We start from the raw sequence: 18,622 nt of genomic DNA, 5'->3' as shown, positions 1-18,622 counted from the left end.
AGAAAGATGGGACGTTGTTCAGCGAGGCCTGCGAGATGAAAGGTGGTGGGCCTGATTGGGCTTGAGTGAGGTCCTGGCCGAGGCTGGACTGGAATTGATTGTGGCTGCTCAGTGAGCCCTGAGATCCCCCTCTGCCAGTGCAACTCCCTTCAGGAGGCAGTCGAAAGGTCGAGAGCGGCAACATGGCGGCGAAGGCCGACGGCGCCTATGCTCCAGCAATGGGCTCAAGAAGATGATCAGCGCCAGCTCGTGTTGGCCGTGGTGGGGAGAAGGGAAGGAAGAAGTGTGGAGTGAGTCGAGCGCGGGTCGAGCGGAAGGGGAGGGGACCGCCAGTCTACGCCCTTTCGGTAATGCTTTCTCGTGAAGCCTATGCATGCCGGGGTGAGATTGCGGCATTCGGTAGGTTGTGTAGCTCTACTGCACTCTGAGAGGGGGCCAGACTTGTCCAAGAATAATCGAAGCGGGCAGCGTCATGCTAGACTGTGGCACGTCGCTCCTGCTACTACCGTACGGTGCCCGAGTACCTGCTCACTCGCTTTCGCGGCTCGCTTGCCCTCACGTCGTCCCGACGCACCTCTCGAGCCGCTTGCCTTGGCTTGCACGCTGTAAGAGCGACGATCGAGAGTGAAGATCGTGATGAGTCGAGCGGCACGAAGTGATCATTGCTCCGCACCCTGCTCGCCTTCCGCAACTCCACCTCTCCCGCCAACGCGCTTCGCTTCCTGGCTCCTCTACCACAACTACCAACTCCATCACCAGCATATTGGCTCAAGCTACATTATGCCTCCCGAATCTTCTTCCTCATTTCCTGCGCCTCCGACGGCCGGCAAAGCAGCGGCAAACGCTACTTCAGCTACTTTGCTGCCAGCTGCTCAGCAGGCTCAAAGCGCCTCGGCCACCACGTCCGTCAGCTCCTTTCCCGGCAGCATCGCCCAGCCAAAGAGGCCAGGATCTGAGAACGCTCCCTACACCGGTCCGTTCACGCCTGACATGCTCTTCCCTGCCGGTCAAGGTAGCAGCTTCTCTGCATCCTTCCCTCGCGCTTCGACGCCGAGCGCACAGACAAGTGCGGCCAGCTCTTCGTTTACTGCAGCCCAAGCAAGGATTTCTGATCAGATGGGCTCCACCTCGGCCACAGCGAGGGCGTCTACGGCTTCTGCGGCACACGTTCAGCACAGCCAGCATGCCCAGGCTCTCAGTCAGCCAAAGAACTCCAGTTTCCCGCAGCCTGCACGAGGCAACACGCCCTCTACTTCGGTTGGCAAACCGGCTTCCTCTACCCCTCGCCCATCATTTCCATATCACCAAGGGCGTCCAAATGTGCCGCCAACTCTTCGTCCATCTTCGAGTCAGGCTTCGTCATTCAAGCCTGTTTCTGATGGACCTGCTATTGCGACTCATGCGTCTGCTTCGAAGCATGGGTCCTCCCGGCCCACCACTTCGAGCTCTACTCTCATGACTCCCGCCCCCTCTACGTTGGTGCAGCAGAGCACAGGCACCGGACCTCCCAGCTCGTTCAACGGAGCTTCGATCATCACTGCCGAGCGCGGTAGCTCGTTTCAGAGTGGCCTAGAGCACTCGTCGAAGGGTCATCAAGGACCACCCTCATCGTCTCAGCAGATCGCGTCCAATCTGCCTGCCATCTCACCAGGTGAAGCTACAAGCGCCATCACCGGCGGTCGCTCCCCCCCTGAGCCCGCTACCTCTTCCAGGGCCATGTCGAAGGAGTCAGCCGGTGGCCAGCCAGGAGCCACCGCATCGACTCAACAGAGCTCGATCACCCAGCCACTCAGCTCATTCGGCGGAGCTGCTATCATCACGCGTTCAGCCATTCCGTACGAGAAGACAGCTGAACAGTCACCTGCTGGTGAGCGGTCAAATGAAGAGACTTTCCAGAAGAGTCCCAGTGGTCAGCGGCCCAGCTCATTCGGAGGCGCTGCAATCATGCCATCACAGGGAGACTCCTTCAAGAGTACCACGCAGCAGCTCACCATTCAGAAGCAGGCGCGAGCACAAGAGGATCCAGAGTCGTCTCTCTCGAGTGACCTTGAGCTCGCCAATACTACCGCCCCCGACACCGAGCCCCCCGCGGTAGAAAGCGGCGTCGACGCGCGCAAGGGTCGTTCTCGAGCCTGGACAGAGCAAGAGCGCGACGCCCTACGAACGATTTTGACGAACACACCCGATCGATTGCAGGCGGTAAAGAAGTTCTTGGAAACCTATCCCAACACAGACCGCACTCAGCAGGCCGTGTCGGCTCAAGTCTACCATATTAGAGACCAGCAAAGGGCAGCCCGTCAGCAACAAGGCGGGCAGCAACCCACTCGCGCAGCATCTGCAGCGCCAGTCTCGACCAAGAAGAGGAAGTTCGGGGAGGGCGGAGAGTCCGAGAATGAGGAGTATGATGACTTTCATGAGGAGGGTGATGGAGAGTTCAACACCTCCCGCGTCGCACACCCGGGCAACGCCTCAGCTGCGCAGCAGATGGTCGTCAACACGGGACGACAAAGCCTTAACTCAATTGCAGCCGCTATTGATTCTGCTACTCCAGGCACGCACCTTGGACCGCCTGGCGGTGCTTCCTTGCAAACAGTAGGTACCACGCAGCAAAGCAACGAGACCTTTCCCCGCGAAAGGTCGGGAAGCGTCGACTCGCCTGCAGAGCGTCGTCGAAAGCGCAGGGAGCGGGGAAGCAGACGCAGGATGGATGTGGGTGTGGCAGTTGCAGCAGCCGGTGCTGCAGCGATGAGTGCCGATTCACGCCAGGTGGCCGGTACGACGAACGGCTCTCCATCTACTGAAGGCGACGACGAGGATGAAGATGATGCAAGCAAGCCGTCCGCTCCAACTCTTCGCGTCAAATACACGCCAACTCACGTCGAGGTTGCAGACTTTCCCGAAGGCGCAAGTCTGACTATTGAGGCGGCACCGAGGCGAATCGTCATCGACTGGGCAGCTGGTCGTGCCATCAACAGCCCACAAGCAGAGTGAGGCAGTTGCTCAACGATGATGCGCATGATTCTGGCTCAGAGCCGTCTCAGATCCTTACTGGCACTTTCCAGCCAGGCTCGTTATCATTCTCTTCGCAATCAAACGCCTCTTTTCACTTCATTTGAGCTGGTCGACAGCTATCGCTACTCTTGTTCGCAGCCAAGTCACCACCGCCCTCCCGACGCGTCCCTATTCTCTGGAGCTCCTCAACGCCGCACTGCGCTCCGCACCCCATCACCCTGCCGCGGCGCGCGCGATTGCACAGCAAGCCAGCTTTGCTACCCAGCTGACCCGGCCAGCCACAACAAATGATGAGAAGCCGATGACAAACAATCGAGGATCGAGGGATACATAAAGAGGGGACATCCCGCTAACCAGTCCTCTGCTCCCTAACATCGATTTCCCTGAGGTCGAGCCCCCTTCCCTGGCACTTTTTTGCCCTAGTCCGCCTCAGCGCTTCGAATCGCCTTACCCCGCACTCGGCAAGAGCAAACTAGACCAAGACAAGATGCGACGACAGATTGCCCTGCAGCGTCTCGCCGTCTCACCTTCTTCTCGTCTCAGCCTCAACCAGCGCGGCCTTGCTACCGTCGTCAACTCCACTTCACCTTCTCATCCTCTTGCGACCAGCAGCGATGGTGTCAAGGTCGAGCCCTTCCTCCTGGAAGACCTGGCTCCCACCCTAAGCCCAGATGGACTGAAGCGTCTCCCTCAGTTTACGATCAGCCGCAAGGCCGGCTTCCTCCCGCGTGAGGACCCACTCGTCACCCTTCCCCCTGCTTTCGACAGGCTCGACTCCCTGCTCAAACGCATGACGATCAAGCAGTACGATCCTCTGACCAACAAAAAGACCGGACCAGGCCTCCTTGCTCAGGGTCAGTACGGGGACGCCGTTCTCTCCGAGCTCAAAGTCAACGGGCCCGAGGTCCAAGCAGTCGATAAGGCCATCGCCTCTGGTGATCAACGCCTGCTCTCTGCCCTGTTCCGAGACTACTGTTTTGCAACTTCTGCATACCTGTTTGAGCCGACAGACATCTCTTATCGCAAGACCGGCCTCTACTCCCCGGGAAGGGATGTCCTGCCTGCTCAGCTGGCTGTCCCGCTCAAGAAGCTGGCTGATGCGCTTGGACATCAGCCCTTCATGGAGTATGCCTCCAGTTGTAAGTTCCAGCAGCCCACCTCGACTCCTCCTGACACAAGCTGACACCCGCCCCTCTGTCGCTGCGCTAGACGCCCTCGTGAACTACAAGTTCCGCGACCTTTCACTCACCACCTCCCACCCAGAGGGGAAGGAAGCAGGTCGCTATTCATTCCCTAACCTCGACCTCATCCGCTCCTTCCAAGACCCCTATGGAAGCGAGCGCGGCTTCATCGCCGTGCACATCACCATGGTCTCCTTCTCTGGTCAGGCAGTATCGTCTACCGAAGACATCCTCGCCGCGGCCATCCGCCAGGATCTGCCTGCTGTAGAGGCTGGGATGGAGTCGCTATTGAACACGTATCGCAAGATCAATGCAGTCATGGAGAGCATGTGGGGTCGTAGCAAGCCTTCCGACTATCTGAGCTTCCGCACGTTCATCTTCGGGACTGCGCCAAAGAAGGGCAATCCGATGTTCCCACAGGGAGTGAGATACGAGGGAGTAAGGGAGGAGCCTTTCCACCTACGAGGAGAGAGTGGAGCGAACGACTCGTTGGTACCTCTACTGGACAACTTGTTGGAGATTACGGCCAGCCTGCCGAAGAATGAATTGACGGACACGCTCCGCGAGTTCCGTAAGTCCGCAGCGGAGAATGCAGGTTACCGAGTGAGAGCTTGCGCTGATTCGAAAGCTACTGCTCTCTCACATTGATAGGTTCCTATCGTCCCGCAACCCAGCGCGAATACATCAATCTTCTCGAACATCGTGCCCGCCACGCCAACATCAAATCTCTCTGCCTCGACGGGGGCAGCGCCAAGGCCAAGGCCCTCTACCTGCTCCTGGTAGACCAAGTGCGCGAGTTCCGCCACCGTCACTGGCTCTTTGCCCGCGAGTACATCATCAAGCAGACCAAGTTCCCCCTCGCGACCGGAGGTAGCGCCATGCTGAGCTACCTGCCTCATAATCTGCGGGTGGTGCTCGAGGTGCTGGCTGAAGGAAGCGAAGCATTTACTGAAAAGGATGCGACCGAGCTGGCCCGCTCAAGCGCTGAGGGTGAGAAGCTTCTGCAAGATGTCCAGGCGGTTTGCGCCAGGGCAAAGGTCGAAGCCCGCGTGCTGGAGAGGGAGGTGGAGGGGTTGAGGAGGAAGAAGGAGGAGGATGACCGCTTGCTCAAAGAGGGAGAGAAGCAGACGACTGGGTACGGAATGGTGGCCAGTCAGCATGTGGAGAAGAGGGACATGGGGAGGGGCATGGTTGGATGTGATGGTGTAGGTTGAGCGGCGCGAAAAGGGGGGCAAGGAGGAGGAGGGAGGGAGGGAGGGAGGGAGAGAAGCAAGGAGGAACGATGCGCTCTTCAACAGACCTCCAGGTGGCGGCGCGAAGTGAGACGGTAGTTGTCGCAGCGCCCTCATCTGCCTTATTTCTTCGCATTCAATCAAAAGCTTCAACAGCAGCCACCCCTTCGTCTTCGCCCGTAGCTCAATGCATTGACCCGCCTCGCAACCACGTGGCGTCTCCGTCCGCCCACCTCGCGCGTCCGATCCTTCGTCCACTCGTGCGTGTTTCCTTTGCTACTCGACCTAAGACATTCTCCTCATCATCACTAACGCGATGCTCTCATCGTCGCAATACGGAGGGTCAGCCTCCCGGTCAGGGGGAAGCGCCCCAACCCTCTCCGACCTCGTCTCGCAGTCACGCAAGCTTACCTCTGCGATCGAGCGCGAGAGGCATTCAGCCCTCGGCGCTTCAGGAAGCAACAATGCAGCATCCAGCGGGGCAGGCGGCGGCATTGGGGGCGCAGAGCTTCCCTCCATTAACCTGGCGCTTGATCAACTAGAGAGTCAGAGTAGGAGCTTAGCTGCTGGTGGAGGAGCAAGCGTTGGAGGGAGGGCGCAGCAGGGCGATGCAAAGGCGTGAGTCTTGAGCGGAGAGAGTGAAGGGATGGGAATCGCGGTTAACCAAGACTGACTCGGCATCGTATTCTCTACACTCGCAGCCACTACTTCCTCGCTTCAGCAGGAATCGACGCTTTCAGTCTCTCGCAGAATGTCAACCAGACGAACATTGCGTCCGCTTTTGAGCCGCTGGAGCCGCTGCAGGATACCGATGTCCAAGGTGAGTCTGCTATTCCCCGCGCGACCTCTTCTTCTCCTCACTCAGGCATGCTGATCGTGCCCTCTGCACTCGCCAGGCTACCTCCAACACGAACAGCAACAGATCATCCTTAGCGCAATAGACGAAGGGCGCCGCGAGACGCTGGACGACTTCAATCGTTCCCTCGCCCGTACCATGCACTCCCGCTGGTCAAAGCAGAAGAAGCGCATCTTCGAAGACCTGGGACAACACCAGAGTAGCGGTGGAATGGCTGCTGCCTCCTCTGCAGACAGTGCCTTCCGACCCATCGCGGGACGAGGGGCCGCTCGTACGGGCTCGGAGGGAACGTCTACCGACCCGCCCTTGAGCTCACTCTCGATGCACACGAAGCTCATGTCCTTCGACAACTTGATTCGCTCCCTCAATCAAGCAAGGTTGAGGGACTCTACCTTTCCTCTGGCTTCTGAGTTCCTCCGCCTCGCTCAGCAACAGCAGCAACACCAAGCCAGCCAAGCAAGCGCATCGGGGAGCAGCGCCGAGTCCTCTTCGCAGCTGGTAGAATGCTGGACTGCACTCCAGAAGATTTTGGGAGAAGAGGGGAGCCACACCGTGCGCGAGAGGCAGTTCTCAGCCGCCTACTCTGACCCAGCTACGTACTACGGCACAGCTGAGGGCAGGGACATGAGGCAGCGCATCACTCGTGGCGCGAGGCGCTTCTTGGAAGGACAGTTCGAGGTGCATGTGGACAACGTCATTGCCTCCAATCCTAGTAAGGCACAACTGGGTGGCCAGCCGGGAATTGTGGCTCGTGTGGCCGCATTCCTCCGGGTCAGCCATCTGGGACGTGAGGGACGATGGGCCTCCGAGCTGGAAGTGCTCCGCAAGAGCGCCAATGCAGCACCCCAGCCTGTGTGGGCCAGTGTCTTCCATCTCCTCCGCACCGGTCACCTGCAGCAAGCCCTCGCCCACGCCGAAGAGTACGAAGAAGGGATGCGACGCTCAGACGCTGGCTTCTTGGGCTGGTTCCGTGAATGGGTCGAGTCTGGCGGTACGGGCCTCTCGAGGTCGAGTAGGGACAGGTTCTATGCCGAGTTCAATGCGAGGTTCCGCAACCTCGCCATGGGCGGGTCTAGCGGCGGAGATGCGGCTGGAGTGGATCCCTACAAGCTGGCCCTCTATCGCCTCATCGGGCGGGTAGACGCAACTCGCAAGTTCCCCAGCTCACTCACAAAGAGTACAGAGAATTGGCTGTGGCTGCAGTTGATGATGATTCGCGAGCCCAACGTCTCTCCTGTGGCTGGGCTTGGGGAGGATGAGGAGGACGGAGTCGACCAGCGAGATGACTACACTTTGGATTACCTAGCACGAAAGCTGCGCAGCTACGGTGAGAAGCACTTCGATCCCAAGGGGCGACGACCCTTGCACTACTTCCTGGTGCTGCTCCTCAGCGGAGAGTTCGAGCGTGCCGTCGCCTTCCTATACGCGCGGGTCCAGCATCAATCGGACGCGGTACATTTTGCTATTGCGCTTGCCTACTACGGCTTGCTCAGGCTCCCGCCTGCTGGTCAACAACAACAGCAGCTCGGTCGCTCGCTTATGGGCGCGGGCGCCGGCGGAGACGCTCTGCAGATTGACAACTCAAGCGGCAGGGAGGTAGCCGCCCTCGACTTCCCACGTCTCATCACGAGGTATATCCGCCTCTTCTCGTCCTCCGATGCGCGATCAGCACTGGAGTACCTCTACCTCATTTGCCTCCCCGTTTCTTCCTCGCCTTCGGACCAATCCGGCGTATCTCGCGCCATTCAGGAAGAACAACGCACCCGCTGCTACTCAGCAATCAAGGATCTCGTCACCTCTACTCGCCTGTACGCCGACCTTGTCGGAGACGTCAGGGTGGATGGCGCCCGAGTGCCAGGTGCAATCGAAGAGGCCCTACCCCTGCTCAGGATGGAGGGAGACCAGCAGTACTTGCGCAACATCGTCCAGGCGGCAGCACAGCAGAGTGAGGGGCAGGGAAGGACAAGGGACGCAATTTTGCTCTTCAACCTGGCGGAAGAGTATGACAGGGTTGTGGGAGTGCTCAATAGGGAGCTTGGGATTAGCTTGTTCTCTGACTCGCAGGACGCGCAGCCACAGCAAGCGTCAGCGCTCAACCCCAACGCAACCTTGTCGACGACATCCGACCTCCCCACCCTCGCCCAAGCCGTCTTGCAAAGCTACGAGTCCCAACCACATATCCTCCGTCGCGTGGACGCAACCGCACGACAGACTTGCAAGCTCCTCCTCGAGCTCCATAGAGCGGTCAACCTCGTTCGCTCAGGCAACGAAGACAAGTTGGAGCAAGCACTCTCCGTCCTCGAGGCAACGGATCTCTTCCCCCTCTCGGGTGCAGCCAGGGGAGATGTGGTTGCGCTGAGCAGACGAGCGGAAGGCTTCTTCCGACGTGTCGACGAAAGTGTGGGCAGGAATCTCAGCGAGCTCCTTCTGCTCACAATGGACGTCCTCTATCGCGTCCACGCAAGACTTAAGCGCGCCAGGGAGAATGGGGCTGCTGGAGCCGGGCAAGCGGAGGGTGCTGAGGCGAGGGAGGCGAGAATGGGTGAGGTGCGAAACCAGGCGCGAGCCTTGATGATGTTTGCGGGTATGCTGAGGTTCAGGATTGAGCAAGGTGTGTTTGCTCAGCTCACGAGGTTGGATGCGTTCATTCGTTGAGTCGGGCGTTGGAAAGGCATGGCTTGAGCTTGGTCAGTTGGGAGGGGAGGTAGGAAAGGAAGGCAGGATGGGGAGAGGAACAAAGGCCTCTGCGAGAGGACCTCAATTCAATGCTCATAAGAAGATTTACATTGCATCGTGTCGTGAAGAGGCATCGTCTCGCATCAAAGTGCCGTGCGCCAGTAAGGTATGGAGGGCGCAGACTCAAAAGGAGGGACGGGAAAGAGCATCGACTAGACCAAACAGAAAGCGTGTCCGCCTAGGGTCCGCCATCACTGCTCAGCTTAGAGCTCGATCAGTGCAGGTGCCTCTTGCACAACCTGATTCTGTCTCTGCTGCTGTTGCTGATACTCCTGCTGGCCCGGCTGATTCGGAGTCCATGGGGAAGAGGACGCTGCAAAGTCGTTCGTCGGCACGCTAGGGAAAAGCTTACTCGCCCCGCCCATCGCTAGCCCATCTGCTGCGGAAGTCGTCCCGCCATGCGCTCCCACTCCTGCCTGACCGGAGGGGCGACGCTGCGGCATGGTAGCAGCAGGTGTGCGGGCTTGCTGTGGTGAGCCCATGCCTGGAGCGGCTGCTGCTCCGGACGAGGAGGCGGAAGGGGACATTAGTTGCTCGAACTGGTTCAGCCCGGCCACTGGTCCAGTGGGAGCACCATTCGTTTGAGCGGGCGAGAATGGCTGCGCGGGGGCGTGACTGGCCTGCTGCTGTTGATATTCGTGTGTCGCGTAGTAGTTGTGCTGCTGCTGCTGCTGCTGCTGGCCATGCGGGGGATGGTACGCGGCGTATGCTTCGCTACCATGCAGCGAGGCAGAAGGGCTGAGCGGAGGCGCGTCTGCCCCATAGGGTCCTTGCTGCGATGATGCGCCAGTCAGCTGGGGCTCTTGAGGGTACGGCGGCTGATGCAGCTGCTGCTGAGGCTGCGTGGAGGCCGCAGGTGGGAAAGAGGGGTAGAGCGAGGAGGTGCCGACCCCATTAGGCATGGCTCCAGGAGTCTGCGGCTGGTATTGTTGTTGTTGTTGTTGTTGCTGGTGCGCCGCCTGCTCATGATAGCCGCTTGGTCCCTGAGCCGCATAGCCGTACCCGTATGCGCTTTGAGCAGGATATTGCTGCTGCTGTTGGCCGTAGTATTGAGGATGTTGCGCATAATGCTGACGAGGGAATGGATCAGGGCTACCCGTCTGCGCTCGCTGACCCGGCGGAGGTGCGTATCCGTACTGCACTCCCGCCGGCCTGGCCATCTGAGCGTCCAACAGCCGATCATAAAGCCTGACGGCCTCGCTCAACTTGTCATGCATAGACATCAACACCCCTTGTCTCCTTCCAGCCTCGTCCAGACTACGCGCCATTTTGGGTCTCGCAGCAGTGGCCCTATCGTAGAGTGCCTGCGTTGCGTGGTCCGGCGCAGGCGCGGTACCGTAGTGCCGCGCCTGTGCGTCCTGGGCTGCGACGCTTTGAGAAAATGTGAGGAGGGAGTCGACGTCTTGCGGGGGTAGATCGAGCGAGGGAGGAAGGGGCAAGTTGGAGTGAGATGAGGAAGAGGACGGTTCCGGCTGGGTGGGAGCCATTGAGGGAGTTGAAGGTTCATCAAGCCCCACTGGCGCGCTGGGCTGCGGTGGAGCGTAGTCGCGGAGACTGGCGGCGATGGCCGCTGCGAGGTCTGGGTCATCGTCTGCGTCTGTCCCCTCGAGCATCCGGCCATTGGGCTGACGAGTGGCGCGAGGCTGCGATGGCTCTGAGTAGCTTGCAGCACCTGCTCTGCTCCCGCTTGGCGCATCCTGCAATGACAGCTTGATGGCAAGGGCGAGGTCGTCGTCCTCCCTCTTGTTCCGTCTGCTACTCGATGCCTTTGCCCCAGTTGTGTTTGAGCGCTGTGCGGCCGCTCCTCCTCGCCCCGTTGGCACAACCGTCGTAGTCGATGACCTCTGCAGCTTGTTGCCACCTGCGGGAATCTTTGGTGGAGCTCTCTTATTGAAGCATCCATCGCATACACGGACGTCCTGCCCGACGCCGTACCAAGGCAAGCTCATGTTGTGCGAAGAGCATTGCTGACAGAAGACGTTGCCGCAATTTCTGCAGTGATGCTTGCGATTGAAGGTGGTAAAGGCAGTACGACATCGCATGCAGACGTCGCCATCAACCCATTCGGGAGCGGTGAGCGTCTCCACGAAGGCGGCGGATGCCTGGCCAGAGGTGGCGGGGAAGTCGAATCCTTCAAGCTTGAGGGAGCGGTAAACCTGAGTGATGTATCCCATCTGCGCAGGCTTGGCTTCAGCTACTTGTGCCCAGTCTTGGATCAAACGCAGCGCCTTTGCCTTGACATCGTGATTAACGCCTGCGGGTCTCTTGAGGATCGATGTCAAGTTGTCCATGAATTCGCGCGATGCCACCTCCTCAAGGAAGTGATCGCCACCATTCTTGATGCAGATGTCGGTGAGTCCGAGTGCGAGGAGGACTACGTTGGGGTTGGCGTCGCTGATGCGCTTCTTGATGGCCTGCATGGCAGCCTTTGGTGGCACCTGCTTGGCTCGCACCTTGTCACAGATTTCGAGATTCAAGGCGATGTCCTCTTGCCCTGCTGGTAGCAGCTCGGACGTCGCCTTTGCGACCAAGTCGACGAAGGGATCTGATCCCCACCACGACGACATGGTGGCGTATGCGGTCAATCAAATAGTGATGATGGTGAGAAGTGGAGTTGAGAGTGTCGTTGGCGCTCAGTTGCTGCAACGTCGAAGCCACGCTGCCACTGCCCGCGCCGGACCCATCGACGGATGCTGAGCGTGAGCGCGAGTCCGGCGGACAGAGGGACAGACCGACGACAGCCATGGAGCGAGCCGCGCGACAGCTGCTGCCCCTTCTTGTGTCTGCTTCTGCCTCTCGGTGCCTCTGCCCGCCCGCCTCTCGACGTCGTCTGAGTCCGCGCCACGCCTGCAACGCCCGCTCCTCCTGCCTTCCTACCATCCCCCCATCCCTCTCCCTCCCTCCTCCGTCCTCTTCAAGTCGCCTCGCCCGTGCTACGATTGATTGTATCAAGATCGTCGTCACAGCAGCAGCGCAACACGCTGGTCTTCGTACTGCCCTTGTCGCATCCCTTCGTTGGTGACCGCGTCATCCTCAGTCGAGGGAACATCCATCCGGCCCACATATACGCCACAGCCTCTTGAGACGCAACCAAGTTGTGAGGATCGCAGAGAGAAGACATTGTCATCTTCCTGCTATTCCTGCCGTGCTCAAAAGGAACCTGCAGCAAACGGGTCGGATTTCAATCCCCACTACGACTAGGCAGAACGAGTTTGTCCAGCGCGCAGCAGCCTAGACTTTCTTCACATCATCAGCCGCGCAACCGGCGAACGACGACGACCAAGAGAGAGAGAGAGAGAGAGAGCGCAGAGAGAGAGGAGACGCAGCGAGGAGATCACGAGGGAGGCGTTCGCTTTATCACTAGTGCTTGGCTGGACGCAGCGTCTGAGATACGAGTGACGGCAGGTGGCCACCATCGACTTGGATTGGATCCATCCGCATCCGAGCAGTGGGTATGAGCGTCCAAGACGTCTTCATGAAGCTTCGCTAACAGCGCACCGCCTGCTACAGGTAGCGCACTCGTCGCCTTCTCGACACCACTCTCCTTTTCTAGCACTCTTCACTTCCCTTCTCGGCAGCCATGAACGGCTATCGCTTTGCCTACTCCTCGCAGCCCCAGAGGCTTGTGAGGGAGGTCCAATTCGGTGTACTCAGTCCTGAAGAGATTGTGCGTTGCTGCGAAAGTGCTGCACCGCCTTATGCTGCGAACTGACTCGCCGTGTTCTCGCCCGCAGAACAAGATGTCAGTCTGCAAGATCGAGTATCCAGAGACGGCAGACGAGACCGGCAGACCCAAACCCAATGGCCTCTCAGATCCCCGTCTTGGTACCGTCGACCGCAACTTCAAGTGTCAGACGTGCGGTGAAGGTATGGCAGAGTGTCCGGGCCACTTCGCCCATGTCGAGCTCGCGCGACCCGTATACCACATTGGCTTCATCAACAAGGTCAAAAAGATCTTGGAGAGCGTCTGTGTGCATTGCGGTAAGCTCAAAGCAGACCAGTACACCAATCCGCGATTTGCCGAAGACCTCCGCCTCACCCGCAACAACCGCAAGCGTCGATTCCAAAAGGTCTGGGAGAATTGCTCCAAGATCTCGACGTGCGAGGCTGACGAGCCAAAGACGGAAGAGGATCACATGAATGACGAAGATGATCGTCCAGGTCATGGCGGGTGTGGGCAGGAGCAGCCGGCCATTCGTCGAGAAGGCTTGAAGTTGTTCACGCAGTGGCGAAAGGCAAAGGAAGAGGGCGAGGACGGCGGCGCAAAGACGTCGCAGCCAGAGAAGCGCAAGCTGGCCCCTTCAGAGGCTCTCGCCATCTTGAAGCGCATCCCAGATGAGGACATTGAGATCATGGGCTTGTCGAGGGAGTGGGCTAGGCCAGAGTGGATGATCTTGACGGTCATGCCCGTACCGCCGCCGCCTGTACGACCGGCCATCAGCGAGGGTGGCACAGCAAAGGGCGAGGACGATTTGACGTACAAGCTGGCAGAGATCATCAAGGCTTCGCAACAGCTCAAGCGATTCGAGCAAGAGGGAGCGCCGGCGCACATCGTCGATGAGTTTGAGGACGTGCTGCAGTACCACACTGCGACGTACATGGACAACGACATTGCCGGTATCCCGCAGGCTTTGCAGAAGAGTGGACGACCTGTCAAGTCGATTCGTGCTCGTCTCAAGGGCAAAGAGGGACGTTTGCGTGGTAACTTGATGGGCAAGCGAGTCGACTTCTCAGCGCGTACCGTCATTACCGGCGACCCGCATCTCGACCTCGACCAGGTTGGCGTACCCAAGAGCATGGCTCGTAACCTCACGTACCCTGAGCGCGTCACGCCTTACAACATCTCGCACCTCCAGCAGCTGGTCCGCAACGGTCCGAACGAGTGGCCTGGCGCCCGCTACGTCATCCGCGATACCGGAGAGCGTATCGACTTGAAGTACAACCGCCGCGGCGACATGGCGCTGCAATTCGGCTGGATTGTCGAGCGTCATCTGCGTGATGGCGACTACGTCCTCTTTAACCGTCAGCCGTCGCTGCACAAGATGTCAATGATGTGCCATCGCATCAAGCTCATGGACTACTCGACCTTCCGTCTCAACCTTTCCGTCACGCCTCCGTACAATGCCGACTTCGACGGTGATGAGATGAACTTGCACGTAGCGCAAAGCGAGGAGAGCAGGGCAGAGCTGAGCCAAATTGCATGGGTAGCAAAGAACATCGTCTCTCCGCAGGCCAACAAGCCAGTCATGGGTATCGTGCAGGACACGCTGTGCGGTATTCGTAAGTTCACGGTGCGAGACATGTTGATGGACTTCGAGCAGGTTCAGCAGGTGCTGCTGCAGGTGCCCGAGTGGAATGGCGAGATGCCCATGCCGTGCGTGCTGCGACCCAAGCCGTTCTGGTCGGGCAAGCAGATCCTCTCGATGTGCATTCCAAAGGGCATCAACATCTTCCAAGGGTCGGACAACTTGAAGCCTTCGACAAACAATCTGGCAGACGCTGGTGTGCACATCGAGGACGGTGAGATCCTCTTCGGCGTCATCAACAAGAAGATCGTAGGAGCGCAGGCCGGCGGCTTGATCGACATCATCTTCCGTGAAAAGGGGCCCGTAGTATGCCGCGACTTCTTTGGTGGGGCACAGCGAGTCGTCAACTTCTGGCTGCTGCACAATGGCTTCTCCATCGGCATCGGCGACACGGTAGCAGACAAGGCTACGGCCGCGTATGTTACCGAGGCCATCAACAAGGCCAAGACGGAGGTCACGCGCTTGATCGAAGACGCGCGCATGGACAAGCTGGGCACTGAGCCAGGTATGACGCTGCGAGAGTCATTCGAAGCTGCTGTCAACAAGACGCTCAATACCGCTCGTGACTCGGCTGGTACCAATGCCGAGAAGTCGCTCCCCGATTGGAACAACGTCAAGCAGATGGTCATTGCTGGCTCCAAGGGCTCATTCATTAACATCTCGCAGATGTCGGCTTGTGTAGGCCAGCAGTCAGTAGAGGGCAAGCGCATTCCCTTTGGCTTCCGTCATCGCACACTCCCCCACTTCGCCAAGGACGACTTCACCCCGGAGTCGCGAGGCTTCGTCGAGAATTCGTACCTGCGAGGCTTGACGCCGCAGGAGTTCTTCTTCCACGCTATGGCTGGGCGAGAGGGTCTGATCGACACAGCCGTCAAGACGGCCGAGACAGGATACATTCAGCGTCGTCTCGTCAAGGCGCTTGAGGACATCATGATCTGCTACGACGGTACTGTGCGCAACTCGACGAACAGCGTTATTCAGTTTGCGTACGGCGAGGACGGTATTGATGGTGCCAAGGTGGAGCGTCAGAACCTCCTCACCCACACTTTGACCGATGCCGAGTTCCACCGACGATTCCGCGTCGACTTGCAAGAGGGTGGCTTCAGGAAGGGATCGCTGCAAGCTGGTCTCGATGACTGGTCAGCGGAGTTGCAGGATCTCCTTGACGAGGAGTACGCTAGGCTTCAAGAGGACCGCCGTCTGCTGCGCGGCTTCATCTTCAAGACGGACCGCTCTGACGTCCAGCTGCCAATCAACATTGCCCGCCTGATCCTCAATGCCAAGCAGGAGTTCCGTGTGGACTCGCGCAAGCCCAGCGACCTGCCTCCGGGCGAGATCGTCACGGGCGTCAAGGAGACGCTAGACCGCCTCATCGTCGTGCGGGGCAATGATCGTATCAGTCGCGAGGCTCAGATCAACGCGACGCTCCTCCTCAAGATCCACTTGCGCGCGTACCTCTCTTCGAAGAACGTCATCGAGTACCTGCGCCTGGATCGCCGCTCCTTCGAGTACGTCTTGGCCGAGGTCGAGGACCAGTTTGCCAAGGCAGTCGCCAATCCGGGAGAGATGTGCGGTACCCTCGCTGCTCAGTCGATTGGAGAGCCCGCCACGCAGATGACGCTCAACACCTTCCACTACGCTGGTGTCGCCTCAAAGAATGTCACCCTTGGTGTGCCCCGTCTCAAGGAGATTATCAACTGCGCCGAGAACATCAAGACGCCCATGGTGCGCGTGTACCTGCAGGCCCCCTACAATGGATGGCATGACCACAGCGACAACCAGCAGGCTCTCGCCAAGCCCATTCAAGCCGCGCTCACCCACACGACGCTGCAGACGATCACGGGCGCCGTCGAGATCCACTACGACCCCGACCCGACAAACACGCTCATCGAGGAGGATCGCGACTTCGTCGAGTCATTCTTCGCCGTGCCAGACGAGGACGTCGAGCGTACACTGGACCGCCAATCCCCTTGGATGCTCCGTTTCATCCTCGACCGTGGTCAGATGCTCGACAAGAACTTGACGATGGCTGAGGTGGCTGCTGAGGTCACTCAACTGTTCGGCGACGACGTCTTCGTGATGCACTCGGAGGACAATGCTGACCAGCTGGTACTGCGAGTCCGTACCGTCAACAACGAGCCGGACAAGGAGGCCATGGGCGATGAGGAGACCTTCTTGAAGCAATTTGCCATTCAGATGTTGACCGACATCGATCTCAAGGGCATCAAGGGCATCAAAAAGGTCTTCATCACCAAGACGGACAAAGACGCGATGCGCCTTAATCCTGAGACGGGTTCGTGGGAGAAGGTGCAGGAGAACATCCTCGAAACGGAGGGCACCAACTTCAAGGAGATCTTGGCGGCAGACCATGTCGATCCTCACCGTACCGTGTCCAACAACTGCGTTGAAGTCTTCCACGTCCTCGGTATCGAGGCTGCGCGCAACTCCATCCTGCGCGAGGCCAAGCAGGTCATCGAGTTCGACGGATCTTACGTCAACTACCGTCACTTGGCTCTGCTCTGTGACATTATGACGAGCCAGGGAGTCCTCATGGCCATCACGCGTCACGGCATCAATCGCACGAATCAGGGTGCGCTTATGCGCTGCTCCTTCGAGGAGACGGTCGAGATCTTGATGGAAGCGGCCGCGATGGGTGACATTGACGATTGCAAGGGCGTGGCGGAGAATGTGCTGCTCGGACAGATGGCGCCCATGGGTACGGGAGCATTCAGCGTCAAGCTCGACGTCGAGGCCCTCAAGGACGTCATCGTCGACTATCGCATGCCCGTCCAAGCCATGATGGCTGCGGCTATCGACCCGTCCGGCAGCAAGACGCCTGGAGGCATGATGACCCCCTACGACTCCAGCTCGCCGCTCGACGAGGATGCTTTCCGAGTGCAGGACCAGGCCATGTTCTCACCGCTTGCTCAGCCAGGCGAAGATGCGTACGACGGATGGCTTCAGCCTGGTCAGTCTCCCATGCGCACACCCATGGGCGGTCAGTCACCCGGTGCAGGCCTGTACGGTGCTTCACCTGGTTATTCGCCCGCTTCACCAGCCTATGCGCCCATGTCGCCTGGACGAGGCGGTATCTCTCCTTGGGTTGCGCGTGGTGCTGCTTCACCCAATGCAGGCTACTCTCCCGCCTCACCCAACATCAACTTCGGCGCCACATCTCCTTCGTACAGCCCGACCTCTCCCTCCTTCAGCCCGACCTCGCCTGGCTACTCGCCCACCTCTCCGCGCGCCTACTCGCCGGCTTCGCCAAGCTTCTCTCCCACCTCTCCCAAAGCGGCGCACGGCACCAGCCCCGCTTCCCCATCCTACTCCCCTGCATCGCCTAGATGGAGCCCCACCTCACCTAAAGGTTACTCTCCCGCCTCACCTGCCTACTCGCCTGCAAGCCCACGCTTCCAGACCAGCCCCACCTCCCCTGCTGCGGGCAAGATGCCAGGCCTCTCGCCGACCAGCCCGGCTTACTCGCCTGCCTCTCCGGCTTACTCGCCCACTAGCCCGCAGTACAGCCCTACGAGCCCGCAGTACTCTCCGACCAGCCCGCAGTACTCCCCTGCCAGCCCGGCGTACAGTCCTACGAGCCCGAAGTGGTCGCCTACTAGTCCCCAGGTCAATGGCGGGCAGGGTGGCGGTAGGCAGGGTGGCAGCAGTGGCGGCGCTTCATCGCCGAATAGGTCCAGGTTTACGCAACAGAGTTCTTGGGCAGCGGGGCGACGCTAGGCGATTGATGGGCCCCATTCCCCCCTTTACCCCGCCCTCTGCTCTGCATTTACTCCCTAGCAAATTCGATGCTCAAAAAACAGGCGCTCTCTCCCGACGTCCCCCTTCCTCTCGCCTCCCCCATTGTAACACTTCCCTTCACTCTCGTCTTGTCCCACTCTCACATCTCTCGGGTCGTACATTCACCCTTCAGCACCTCTCTTCTCACTCACAAAGAAAACAGCGACCGACTGTGCGCTCGCAGCAGACCTTAGTCAAACAACTTTCAATCAATCAGTAACAGTATCAGTACATAATAGTCGACGTTGTGTGAGGGACGCTGGAGGGTGATGGCTGCGGCGCAGGCTTCGGCGCATCAGGACTGATGAAGGGCTGCTTCTCGCCATGACGTCGCATTTCGCCACGAGGCCTACTCATCGTGCGCCTCCCCCTTCAGTAGACCAAGTGAGAAGTCCGAGATCCAATCAGGTGACAAAGAAGGCCTCAGTTCCAGCAGCACCACCGACAGTGTCATGTCACTCACCAGGAGGACGTGACGGCCAAATGGAGCAACATCCCTCGCCC

At 59.2% G+C, this 18,622-nt stretch overlaps 4 protein-coding genes across 4 annotated transcripts; 3 read left to right on the top strand and 1 right to left on the bottom strand.

The window, feature by feature from the left end:
* Positions 1–3,281: 3,281 nt before the first annotated feature.
* Positions 3,282–4,956, top strand: BDZ90DRAFT_171715 (hypothetical protein). The gene is made up of 2 exons (XM_025503696.1): positions 3,282–4,151; positions 4,222–4,956. Exons 1-2 carry the CDS (start codon positions 3,500–3,502, stop codon positions 4,839–4,841), a joined length of 1,272 nt encoding a protein of 423 aa, XP_025362388.1. The 5' UTR covers positions 3,282–3,499; the 3' UTR covers positions 4,842–4,956.
* Positions 4,957–5,708: 752 nt separating this feature from the next.
* On the top strand, positions 5,709–9,065 carry BDZ90DRAFT_232166 (NIC-domain-containing protein). The gene is made up of 3 exons (XM_025506151.1): positions 5,709–6,043; positions 6,127–6,245; positions 6,322–9,065. The coding sequence occupies exons 1-3, from the start codon at positions 5,742–5,744 to the stop codon at positions 8,934–8,936; spliced, it is 3,036 nt and encodes a 1,011-aa protein (XP_025362387.1). The 5' UTR covers positions 5,709–5,741; the 3' UTR covers positions 8,937–9,065.
* BDZ90DRAFT_232165 (ubiquitin binding protein) lies at positions 8,896–11,595 on the bottom strand. The gene has a single exon (XM_025506150.1). It carries the CDS (start codon positions 11,582–11,584, stop codon positions 9,221–9,223), a length of 2,364 nt encoding a protein of 787 aa, XP_025362386.1. The 5' UTR covers positions 11,585–11,595; the 3' UTR covers positions 8,896–9,220.
* Positions 11,596–12,340: 745 nt separating this feature from the next.
* Positions 12,341–18,250, top strand: BDZ90DRAFT_171643 (beta and beta-prime subunits of DNA dependent RNA-polymerase). The gene is made up of 3 exons (XM_025503695.1): positions 12,341–12,465; positions 12,528–12,684; positions 12,752–18,250. Exons 2-3 carry the CDS (start codon positions 12,598–12,600, stop codon positions 18,056–18,058), a joined length of 5,394 nt encoding a protein of 1,797 aa, XP_025362385.1. The 5' UTR covers positions 12,341–12,465; positions 12,528–12,597; the 3' UTR covers positions 18,059–18,250.
* The last annotated feature ends 372 nt before the right edge of the window (positions 18,251–18,622 follow it).

Source organism: Jaminaea rosea (assembly GCF_003144245.1).
Source record: "Jaminaea rosea strain MCA 5214 unplaced genomic scaffold BDZ90scaffold_6, whole genome shotgun sequence".
NCBI lineage: Eukaryota > Fungi > Basidiomycota > Exobasidiomycetes > Microstromatales > Jaminaea > Jaminaea rosea.
This window is presented reverse-complemented; position numbering and strand designations above follow the sequence as displayed.